This window comes from Macrotis lagotis, chromosome 1 (genome assembly GCF_037893015.1).
Source record: "Macrotis lagotis isolate mMagLag1 chromosome 1, bilby.v1.9.chrom.fasta, whole genome shotgun sequence".
NCBI lineage: Eukaryota > Metazoa > Chordata > Mammalia > Peramelemorphia > Peramelidae > Macrotis > Macrotis lagotis.
In genome coordinates this window covers 749,728,823-749,741,684 of record NC_133658.1, presented here as the reverse complement: position 1 = coordinate 749,741,684, position 12,862 = coordinate 749,728,823, and the positions used below count along the sequence as shown (strand labels likewise).

The following is a 12,862-nucleotide window of genomic DNA, read 5'->3' as shown; positions in this document are numbered from 1 at the left end:
TGGCTGACATCATTGTGCAGTAGTTGAAGCTTGGGAAGGAATTGAGTGGGGAGTGAGGAAGGGGGAGAGAGAGAGAGAGAGAGAGAGAGAGAGAGAGAGAGAGAGAGAGAGAGAGAGAGAGAGAGAAAGACAAAGACACAGAGAGACAGAGAGAGAGAGAGACAGAGACAGAGAGAGAGAGAGACAGAGAGAGATAGAGAAAGACAAAGACAGAGAGAGAAAGATAGAGAGAGAGAGACAGACAGAGAGAGATAGAGACAGAGACAGAGAGAAAACAGAGGAAGAACACATCATTATCCAGTATACATGACAGTGCAATGGATTGAGAGTGCTTAAAATAGAGGGTGCTTCTCCTGGGATTCACACCATGGGCCTTGGCAGCAATCCTGCCCTTATCAGCAGTAATTTTCAGAGTTCAAAATTGGGCACCACACCCTGGTGTTAAGCTGCTAACCTCTAGCATCAGGGCACCAGCTGCTAGGAAGAATTCCTTTTTCAAGCTTGTGGCATCATAGAAGTTCTTTATCTGGAAACACAAAAAGGAGGTGGTCTGTAAATATTACTTCTAGTCTTGGGATTGTATATATGCATAAGTATATATGAGTATGTATATAAACATCTCTGTGTGAAAATAATATATATACATACATACACCTGTCTATGTATAAATATATTTGTATGTTTGTCTGTCTGTCTATATTCATGTATACACATAGCACAGAATTATGTGGATTGTAACTGCAGGATGTTCAGGTTGCATAGGTGTTTGTAGCCCATTGCTTGGGAATGCCCAAGCAATTTTGTATAAGGAGGACCTTTTTTAAAGAGTCCTTCTGTTTCAGTGGTTGAAGAAAAAGTGAAGAAATTATATGAGAACCCGGTACATGAATATTTAATGAAAGTATAAGGGTATCTCTGGAAACTGAAAAGTCCAATTTAGAACTAGACCTTACTTCTAAGAATTTCTCTAACTTACCTTGCCTGGAGCTGTGAACTTTTATCTGAGTCATCAGCAGAGGGCTCCCTCCACCTTGGAAGCTGTTTTTCTCAAAGTCAAGCAATCTTGATGACTGTCTCTTCCTCCAGAGAAGCAATGCAAACCACACTCGTTTAAAAACCCAAGTGTCCCGATGTACTTCTGGAGTGAAGAAAACCCAGCCTATCTTGAACACTGGTGACTTAAGCAAAGAAGTATTTGTCAGTGTTTACATTTAGCGACACTGTTTAAATTCCTGGATCAAGGTCAGCAGAATGTTTATGCACAGTGTAACACACAGCTAAGTTTTTGCCAAAGAACAGAGAAATGAGGGCAGCTGCTATTCACCCAGCTTGGGCCATCGATTGAGTGGTCAAGGTGGTTTGAGGCCTCCTCGGCTCTCAGTCAGCAATGACTTCCTTCCCTTCTGGGACAAAGCATTACAGAGAACAAAACAAAACATATTCCAGAACTGGAAGATATGTCAGAGGTCATCTAGTTCCACTTGCTTGATGAAGGAATTCCTTGTACAGCATCCCTAACAAGATGGAACATACACAGGTGAAACAATCAAGTATATATAGAGATAATAAAGGCAATAATAGCTAACATATATTAATATTATTTATTGTTATCATTACTAACTCTGTGCCTCTGAGCAAGTCAATCTCTATTTGCCTCAGTTTCCTTCATTGTGTTAAAAACAGCACCTCCATCCTAAAATGGGAGGATTGAATGTACAGGAGATGTCAACTGCAAGTCAAATCATAAACCCCATGGTTCTTAGGTTACAGAAAATAGTAATGTACATTTTTAAATGCCAACTCCACTGATGAAATCGTGTCTGTCTCTCATGTTGATTCATTTGACAGTGCTCAGGACTTTAGGGGTGAGAACTTTCTTGCCAGGCCATATCTGCATGATGACTGTCCCTCTCAATAATGGTTATGGGGTTAGATTAGGAGCAGGCTGATCATCTGAGCGACATTGTTGTTTCAGAGGATCCTAGGCTCAGATTGGACTTCTGGGGTCTGAATGGAGGTGGTGGCTGAGGTGGGGGTGGGTGCCTTGTTGCTTCAACTGCACTAACCCAACCCACATATCCTGTTGGTGGCTGTCATATGGAAGAAGCATTATTACTTATTCTTCTTGGCCCCAAAGAGCAGAACCTGGCCAAATAGGTAGAAGATATAAGTAAGCAAGTTCCATTTCAATATAAAGAAGGAAAAGCTTCCTAATAATTAGAACTATTGGAAAAAATTGAGTTCTCCTTGGGAGGTGGCAAGTAGGGGCTGCAATGATTTATTAGGGATTTGGTAAGGGAGATTCATGCTTTCAGTTTGGAACTGGATTAGACGACCACTAAATTCCCTTTCAGTGCTAAGATTCTATAATTCCAAGTCCTAGAGTGACTTAAAGAAATGTTTCTCAGCCAAGCAGAATTAATCAGGAGAAATTTCTCTTAAGAGACCAGGACAAAGCAAAAAAGAGTAAAAGCTGCTATCATAGAAACTTCGGAAAACCCACTTGAGGTCAATGCAGTGGGAAACTAACTCAACTCTTCTGTTTGTACTGGCTTCTTTTGTTCAGATGTTTTTCATCAGCTGCATTCAGATTAATTCCGTTTGCAAAATTCTCCTGGCAGTCTTAGTAGATGAGGCTTGGTGGCAAAATCTTTGGCATTTGTGATCTTGCCCAGGCCCTGTTCTCTCCTTGTGCAGTTGGCACTTCAGCTCCTGAGCAGGAACTGAAAGGCCAGGGGTGGTTGTTCCATAAGACCAAATGCAAAACAGAGCATTGGAACATTCTATGAAATCAAATCACTCCAAATGGGAGGTGGGAAGGAAAGAGGAGGGGGAGAGGTCTGGCACTTCCCCAAACAGGACTGAATGATGTTTGTGGTAAAGGTACACACACACACACACACACACACACACACACACACATCTCCCTTTGGCTTTATCTTCACTTATTGCCACTAATAAAGATTCAATATTCTTTATTTTTCTGTCCCTGTTCAGTGGCATCTATTTAAACACTGGGCCTCCACCCAAAAATGTCAGAAAAGACCTACAAAGCACTTTCTCACTTCTCTACCCTGTTAGTCATACCACCACCATCCGGCAAATCTGATCTCTACCTCTGCCCTGCTATAATTTTTCTGTCGTACCTTCCCATTCCCATCCCCCATAGCTTGGCCATCTTTCTGCCATCTTGACTGTACCAATTTCTTTGATACAACTTCTTTGTCCATCTTGGCAATTGAGCTAAGTCCCTGGGGATTCAGTCAACTATTGCCACTTCTAACCTTTACTTATTGTTCTCTCGAACCTTGTATGCCTTGTCTAATCCTTTTCCTTTTCTCCAAGAAATAAAATAAAAACAAAATACCAAAAATAGCTGCACATGTACACCCATATATATATTCTGTGGGAGCCACTTGGACTAGAATAAGGTAGATAAGCCTCAGAGATTTACTTGTATGTCAAGGATAGATTGAATAAATATAACATGGTGGAAAGAACTCTTGAGTCTGAATCCTGACTCTACTAATTACTAGCAATGTGACCCTGGTAAGACACCATATCTCACTGGACCTCAGTTTCCTTATCTGTAACATGAAGGGAGTTGTACTAGATGATCCATAATGACCTTTCTAAGGTTATATCCATGATTCCATATGACATCATCAACCCCTTTTAGTTGTTATACTTAACTTTTGAGACATGTACTCAACATTGGAGGTTTGGTTAGACATGGAGTGTTTCTGAAGTATATTGTTTAGTTGTTTCAGTTGTGTCTGACTCTTTGTAACCCCATTTGGGGATTTCTTGGCAGACAGATTGTAGTGATCTACCAGTTCCTCCTCCAGCTCATTTTTCAGATGAGGAAACTGAGACAAACTGGATGCAGTGCCTTGTTCAGGGTCATATTGCTAGTAAGTTTCTGAGGCTGGATTTGAACTAAGGTCTTCCCGACTCCAGGCTTGGTACTTTATCGACTGTGCCACCCAGCTCTCCTCTGCAGCAAGAGCAGTTTCCATTGAAGCTTTTAATTTATTAACAGGAAGACCAAGCCTAAATAAATGAGGTTAACAAAGGCTGTAGAGGACCAAGAAGAAAAAATGCTAAATTATCCAATTGGGATTTCTGGCCATAAACTGAGACAGTCTAGGGGCATAATTAAACTGCATGCCTCACAACCTAGAAAATACTAAAGGTACACTGAATCAACAGTGGTATGCTTCACATTGACAATGACCTGCTTCCAGGCTTCTTGTGGCTATTTCTATTCTCCTTCTGACTAATCAATGCTTAGGAGGTAGAAATTGGAGTGGACATAGTGTTTGTATTGATGGTAGTAATATCGGCAGCATAGGGCTCCAGGGAATGGGATTTTAGGGTGAGATTGGGGTATTGGTAACTTCTTGTGGCACATCATTTAGGTGAAGCTCTGGTTCTTATGGAGGGCTCCTATTCTGGGGTGGCCCCATTCTGGGAAATGGTACTACTTCTTTTCTTCTGGTTTCTTGTTAGATCTGACAGAATCACCAGGCATACATTAACCTTTCGGAAGTCCAAGTGATCAGGGTGGCCTTTCTTAGTGTGCTCAGATGTGTTCTGAGGGTGGAAAGGTCAGTTCCTTTTCCATGGAGTGGGAATTTGACATCAGTCCCAGTCTCCCTAACCACACAGACAGACTTACAAAAATATCACCAGAGGCATAATGGAAAGATGGGACCATTAGGATAAGTGTGCTAAGCTTCTCCTCAAGCATATTGCAGCATCCATGAAGGAAAGGTCAACAGCTGCAGTGGGAAAGACCAGGACATGAAGGGGGCTGTCAGAGCAGAAAGAGATATTATTATGTAGTCAGTGAGGGTTATAGCTGTCAAAGATGGAGACATAATTCTGTATTAATTTATATATATATATATTACATTATATATATTTATTATATATATATATATAAAATGGGTATATTTTAATCATTGATTTCATTAGGCAGTCCCTTTTTACTCTCATTTATTGCTGATACACTCAGTCTTCCCATGTTTCTGCAATCCTTTCATATCAACATACAAACTCAAGATGACTTTAAGCTCTGCTGAGACTTTTCATGTCCTCCTGCCATAGAGTTTACTGGGTATTTGATTGAGAGGTGAACTGTGATTTAGGCTCAGCTGCATTTGAGATAGTCCCCTAGAATGTTCTGTCCTCAGTCCCATTGGGAACATTCCTTTTCTCCTCCCACCCTCCACTGCTATAAACATGGACAAAAGAATTGAGAAGCAGGGTCACTTATCTGTCATCAATATCACTGGTGGTGGCTTTTGCAATACATTCTAGCTCAGCTCTTGCTCATTGTTATTATTTTGAAAATCATCCAGAATATGGTACTAGCTCTTGAACCCTCTATCACCTCTGATTCATTTCCAATTTAAATCTCCACATTTTTCTCTCCTTCCTCATCTTCTCATCTCAACTCCCCCTCTTCCTACATTCTAGTCCTACATGTGGAACACACAGCATCTTTCCTTACTTCCGGAGAAATTCATTCCACATGTGTCTGATTTATTCGTGTTTACTCTAACTTGAAATCTCTGGTGTCCAAAAAGCCTTTTAACTATTTTTTCCTCCCTTTCTTAGAAGCAGGAAGTTGTGTTTGGCTAAGTGTAGACTCTTCCCAATCCTCCAGGGTCTTATGAGATGCTTGGAACGCGGAACCCTTGAGGTCTAAGGAGGTTTTACTGCAGTGCTCTCCACTCCCTGCTCAGCCTAGCACACTCTATTTCCGGGATAATTGTGCTCTTGCCAGTGATAGACTTGGTAGCCTAGGAGCGCTGAAAGGATAGCTAGAACCTTCCTGCCTCATTTTAGTGATCTCAGGGCCTATAAGAAGAACAGACTTCAAGAGTGACAGTCTCAAAATGAGGGGAGAGTTCAGTGATTTGTGGGTTTCCTTCACCCTTCTTGTATTGGTACCAGATTGTATATGTTTGGTTATGATTTATATTGTTTCTCTTTTCTTTTTCATTTTCTTTCCCAAAGAGAGAGACATGGTTAACAATATCAATTAGGAGCTCTGTTGTTGTTTATTTTATGGGGTTGAGAAAGTTTAATCACTGAGGAGGCCAACTAGGCTCTATTTAGAAAGGTAATATCAGTTGATGGAAGAATATGAATTAGTGAAATGTAATTTAGTCTTTAAGTCTAAGAAGGGCAAACCCAGTTCAGTAAATGTGATCAAGTTGTTTGAAAGATATATATATATATATATATATATGTATATATATATATATATATACATATATATATATATATATATGGAAGTAATCCCTCCTGAGTATGTTTCTAAGAAAGGAAAATAGCTAGGTAAGCAAAAACATAAAAAAAGAACCTGGAAGTCAATGGATCTCAGTCTCTTCACTAAGCAATTGACTTATTAATCACCTTATCACTCTATTAGGTTTTATTTGTTTTACATAGATTTTCGCTCCTTCCTCATCTTCTCATCTCAGCTCCCTTCTTCCTACATTCTAGTCCTACATGAGGAACACACAGCATTTTTCCTTACTTCCTTTCTTTTCTTTACTTTCCTTACTTAAATATGAGGGAGCTCTGATGGAGACATTTGTGCCATCATAAATAACTAGAGTTGATTTGGCTAACAATATGAATATCTTTTTCAAAAGTCATGGTTTCATTATTTGAAGGGGATGACCTTCTCTAGTTACCATTCTTTAGTAAAGGGTATATGAGGAATTGCATATCCCTACTATATATTTTCTCCCAGAGCAGAGACCAAATCAAATTTTTGTATGACATCACAGTACTTGTAAGCAATGGATGGTCAATACACAATGGCAACTGATTAACAATATCAGTGATTGAGATTGGAATGGACAATTTTGATATGAAGGCAGACTATTTTTCACTGATCATTCATCCACCACTGATCAGTTGAATAGAATAGGAACTGGAAATCAGCAGCAGTATATTAAACCTTATTCAATAGGTTGTATTCCCTGGTTTCAACTTGCCCAATAATCTTGAGCTTTCTGGTGACCTAATCATGAAGGGGACTTTAGTTTATCATACTGTAGAGAGTGCAGTGATGGGGAAATATAGGGCAAAGGACATCAGCTTCATCAGTTCTAACCTTTTTGCCTCTGATTTGGTTTGCTTGGCACCCATGGGCATCATTAAAAGTGAAACAGATCTCTTTATTCCAATTCCTTTTGGGTTTTGCTGAATAGATTCTCTAGTATGGTGGGAGCAGTATCTGAAACTCTTCCCCCATGCAACTTGGACCAGTTTTTCCAATATGTATTTTCTCAAAAGCTAAAGGCATTCTTGGTGGGTGGACCACACTGGATAACCCGGGCTAGAGAGCTTTGTTTAGCTGAATCAACTTGAGGTATCCTCATGTCTTGTTGAATATGAGAAAGGTGAAGAGAATTAAAAGGAATTTAAGATCATAACATAGATAAGTGTATGAACTGAGAAAGTCTGAGTGTCATCCGGAGAAAGAACAGTTCAAAAGATAGACTTAAGAATGTCCAAGGACTTGTCTAGTTAGCAGACTGGGTGTAGCTGGCTGGGGTTTGAATTTTTTTTTTAAGAGCTAAATATAGCTCTTGAGGCTATTAGTTAAAAAGCTAATAGACTCTTCCCCCTTTTGGGAAGAAGCCAAATTGCTGCTGACAACCAGTAGATGGAAGCAGAGAGCAACAGTGACTTCCAGAGGACATTGGCAACTGCATTATTGGAGTCCCGAGCTTTCCTAGTCATACATGTTCTCTGGCCATATTTGTTCCCGGCCATACACGTGTCCCTCCATGTGTGTCCTCTGGTTACACATGTGTACCTTCATGTGTATCCTTTGTTTATAATTGTATGAATTGGATAAATCTTCGTCACCTATTTTGCTATGTCAGTTGAATTGTCTACTCTGGTTGATGTAGTAAAAAGTGAAGACATTGATGGATTCTTAAGAATTATTGTTTGCAGGAGAAGATTATATATATATAGCAACAGAAACATTGCATAATGATCTATGATAGACTTAACTCTTCTCAGCACACAGCGATTAAAGACAGTTCTAAAAGACTTGTGATGGAAAATATCATCCATATCCAGAGGAAAAAACTGTGGAGTCTGAATGCACACCAAAGCATATGATTTTCACTTTTTTAAATTTGATTTTTCTTTCTCATGATTTTTTCCATTTTGTTTTGATTCTTCTTTCACAAGTTGACTAATATAGAAATATGTTTTACATAATTGCATGTTAATAAATTAATTATACATATGCATATGTATACATCTATATGTATATAATGTATACATACATACATATATATGTGTATATATATATACACACACAATTGCTGTCTTGGAGAGAGAAGATAGAGGGGGAAATATGGAATTCAAAATCTTATGAAAAATAAATATTGAAAACCATCTTTACATGTAATTGGAAAAAGAAAATAAAAAGAGTTATGGTTTGATGTGGATGCTTACCCATAAGTTTCCTTAAACTTGGAGTAGTTTTATTAGGACCCATATGTGTAGTACTAGTACTACAATTATAATTAAGATTTTTCTCAGCCCTACAGGTAGGAGGGCAGTGATATGGTCATGAAGTGGATATCTGGAAAAGGGAGCTTAATTTCTGCAGGTAGATTTCCAGACCATGGAGGAAAAAATCTTGGACTTGATAGACTGTATTTTGTGTCCAAATACCTTGACCCATTGCTGATGATGTGGATTAGAGTGTTTGGGACAAATTTATTCAAGGTTTCTTAACTCTAACCCTTGCTAACTGGAAGAAATTTGACCATTGGGAATCTTAGATTCTGTGTGAGGACCTTCTGCTTCAGGATTTCTGAACCCCCAACAGTTTGCAAACTGTTTAATAAAATGTTAGCAATTTAATAGTAACATAGTCTTTCCCCATCCTTGTCTTAGACCACAAGCTTTAAATAAGTCAGGACACAACTGTGATGTTTAAAAAAATAGAGCCAACATAATACTAGGAATCCTCCCACTATTCTTGGCATTAGTCATGCTTGTTTAGGAGAATGTGGAAAAACTGGAGAGAGGCCCAGAGGAGAGCAAGGAAAGTGACTAAATAGTTGGAAAACAGGGTTTAGGAACAGGCTTCATAGGGAGGGCACCCAGCTGGGTTGAAAAAAATACAAAGAACATTGCCTGACAGGTGTCTGCAGAGATTAGGATATAACTTTAACAAGGAGATGGCCCATCACCATCAGGGAACTGTTTCTCCACTAAGGGGGAGCTGATGTGGGTGGGGGAAGAGGAATGTTGCAAGTCTTTGTAAATTTAAAAACAAAACACAACATTACTGTTAAAGGCCAAGAGAGGCCTCCAGGCAGAGTTAGGGGAGTGAAGGATAGGAATTATTCCCAGATATAAGGCCCATTTGTAATAAAGAGGGAAAGGAGAAATGAATCATTTGTGCCAGCAATTTTCTTTGAAATATTCAATTAGAGGTTCCATCAGAGATGTTGCAGAGAGGATTCATTCACACATTGGGATGAATTCTGAGATTCTGTGATTCTAAATGAATCTGATATGTTCAAAGGCATTTGTCTAATAACCAGCTTTCCAAAGAAGGCCCCCAAGGATTTCCTGTTAGGAAACACCCATGCAGCATCCATTTGAACTTCAAGTTGGGCAATGGACAATTTTAACACAGTGAAAGTGAGTGCATAAAAGGTATCTCCCTGGAGAGCACACCCATCATTCCTTCCCTTACTTGCAAGGGGCCAGTTAGTTCAGGGCAACAATGGCCCCGGTCTCCCTTTTTAGATCTGTTCTTTGTGAGCCTCTGAGCCACAGCTGTTGGGTTTCCAGACACAAATAAGCATTTATCCTGTTAGCCCGGCTGAGCCCACACAGTAAGGGGAGAGCCAAGTTGGATTCCATTCTGCTTTGCACATCATCAGCCCAACTGCCAGCTGAATTCCAGGGGCAGAATCTGTGATTGGTAATGATGTAGGGAGCAGAGATGCCTCAGCTGGACCAGTGTGAATGAGGCAAGAGAACATTAACAGTGACTCTTTCGGGGGAATTAATTTCTGAGTTTGGAGGAAGGAAAGATGACGGACAGAGAAAGCAGTCTAGGTGTATTGCTACTACTGTCTCCAAGGTAGAACCATCCTATACAGAACTATTGTCCTATCCAGCAATTTTGGCATTCTAGTTTTCAATGTTTTGCATACATAGTTCTACACAAAACTGTCTTTCTATTTGGTTGCCTTAAAAAGGGGGGAGCAGAATGGATTGAACACTCTTTTTAGAAAGTGAGTAGAGAGAAAACTAATCCACTCTTCTTGTCTGTGCTTTTGGGAAAAGAAGGGGAAGGAAAAGGGAGTAAAAGATTAGAAGATAAAGAAGCTGCAGGATGGAAACAGACTGTTATGGTTTTCTTCCCTTTTCTGAATGTTATTTCTTACTTTTGCTTATCTTTGTGGCTTTTCACCCACCCATAATCATTGATTTAGAGCCCCTTATGTTAGGAGTGGATGGTAAAAAGCCAGGATACTTATAATGGAGCCAAAACAAGGAAAAGAGAGGACACAGATGACTCTGAGAACATTGGCTGGCCTTTAGTTGGTCCCTTGGCTGCTAGATAGGGAATGCCATTCTGTGCAAATTTATCCAGGAAGGGAGAGTGGGAGATGAGGTTGATAGCTCCACTTTTAGACTGTTTTTGGTTTAAACTCTTTCCCCTTCAGCCTCCCAACTCTGAGAATCCTATAGACCTATATGGGGCTGCTAAATAGAGGAGTGGAGGCTGAGAGTGTGTGCAGAATAGGATACAACCAATTAAAATGATCAGCTTTGACGTGTCAGAAAGGGAACACAAAATTGATAGTGTGAACCTGAAACACTCTAAACCAATCAAGATGAACTGTTGTTACTATGTCTTAAGTTCATCTGTTATATTCAGAATTTGAACCTGGAAAGTTTTTGCCACTTTGGTTTGTTAGATGTCTAGAGACCTGAGAAAGCTCAAATGGAAATATTAGAGTTGGAAGAGTTCTTAGAAAGCATCTCTTCCAACCTCCTTCTTTTATAAATGAGTAAACTAAGGCTTTTGGAGGGAAAGTGATTCATCCAAAGATGCTCTCTGTGTGAGCTCAAATGGAGTATACCTCTTTCCTGAAGTAGCAGCCTATCCATGGGCTCCACTTCCCTTACCCCTTCCAAGGAAATAATAAACCAGCTCATTACATTTGTACAAGATCACACTTTAGTCCAACACACATTTGCATAAATATTGAAAAAGATTTCTCTCCTTCAGGTGGATCCTTTGATCTGACCACCCACTTTCCCTTATTACTTGTAGTCTTTCAGGCAATGGAGTTTAATACTGAGGATATCATCGTCATCTTTTTAAAGACAGCTCAAGGGACATGCTTAATGTCCATTATTCTGAATGAGCTTTTCTTTCCCTTCCCTTTCCATTATTTCTTTTCCCCCTTTGAGGTAGATTATCTATTGGGGAAACCAAACAGCACTTTGTTCTTCCTTGAACATTTTTAGTCTGATTTAGTCCTTTGAAAACAGGTTGATACCAAGTCTATACTTAGATCAGTAAGTGCATTTTTGACTTTAAACCTATACCCTCTATTTGAACTCAAGCACAGTCCACTCAATAGCCTTTAAGATTTGTCCCTTTTCCCTCCTTTTTCATTTTTGTAGTCCCCAGGGGACTGTGGCAATAGGAGGTCAGAGTGGGATGCATTGTCCTCACTAATGTTGTCATCATAGCTGACTGCAATTGTCCATTCCCCAGTATCATGTCCATGAGCATGAGGACCATAAACCTTTATGTTGGGTCACAGGGGGCAGGGTCGATTCCCACAGGGCTTGGCATCCTCTGGCTTCAGAGCCTTGTTGCAGATAGATGAGGCTTGGCCAGAGGAGTCTCTGCACTCCACTGTCCGCCTCTGCCAGCCAGACCCACAGGTGCTAGAGCATTCAGTCCAGTCCCCCAGGACCCACTGCACATTTAGCAGAGGTTGGATGATATTGGTGGTTGTTTTCTCTTTTCCTTTTGGTTTGAAGATTACATTCTTAGGAATAAAGAAAGTGTACTTGACTTTTGGGGGAAAGACCTCACTGGAAACAGTCAGCAGTTGGACAGTCAAAGGCTCTGGCAGTGGTCTGAAGCTCTGAAGCCGTTCAAGGGTAGCAATGGAGCCACTGTACTTAAGGATGGTCCCCTTTAGGAGGATATCCTGTTCCATGGCTGAGATGGCCAGGTCTCCATTGAGCAGGTACCGGCCACTGGCTGTCTTCAAGGCCAGGTAGTTGCCATCATTCCGAACTCCCCCGTGGCTTCGCTGTTTTACATCAATGTTGGTGGCCCCAGCTGGAATGGTGACTATGTCATTGTATCCATACCTATAGAAAGAGAGGAACACTTGAGGACTGTGGCCAGAGAATCCAGGCTATGATTGTGGCCCAGGAATTAGAATGCTTGGGATTGTTGGAAAAAACATTTTCTCTCAGGATGGAGATGAGTGAAGAAAGTAAGGGGTTTAGAAATGGCTCAAAAAAATCCTCAAGAAATCAATTCTGGAGGCAGGCAGGAATGCTTGCCATTCAGTGTTTAAAGGTTTTTGCTTAATCTGTCAATTAAATTCCAAATGATTGGGTTAAATTTTAGATATGTCTATCTCTAAATTAGTCCAGAGAGTAGGAGAACAAGTCCAAAGAGCTTTGAGAAGTATATTGGTGATGCCAAATCTGTCACCTCTCAGTTTAAATGAGCTCTCAAATAAATTCAGTTCATTGCACTGGTATTAAACTTTGTTTGGCCACCTCAGCACATAGAGCTCAAACCCAC

General features: G+C 40.1%; 1 protein-coding gene and 1 long non-coding RNA gene across 3 annotated transcripts in view; one reads left to right on the top strand and one right to left on the bottom strand.

Annotated features, from left to right (window-relative positions):
• Positions 1 to 12,862, top strand: part of LOC141508042 (uncharacterized) — a 90,041-nt gene that overhangs the window by 37,144 nt on the left and 40,035 nt on the right. The window lies entirely within an intron of this gene.
• The window catches only part of ADAMTS8 (ADAM metallopeptidase with thrombospondin type 1 motif 8), a 29,493-nt gene continuing 25,127 nt past the window's right edge, over positions 8,497 to 12,862 (bottom strand). Inside the window, exon 9 of the mRNA XM_074216290.1 lies at positions 8,497 to 12,417. Coding sequence (XP_074072391.1) covers positions 11,850 to 12,417 — 568 coding nt within the window. The 3' untranslated portion in view covers positions 8,497 to 11,849. The remainder of the gene's footprint in view (positions 12,418 to 12,862) is intronic.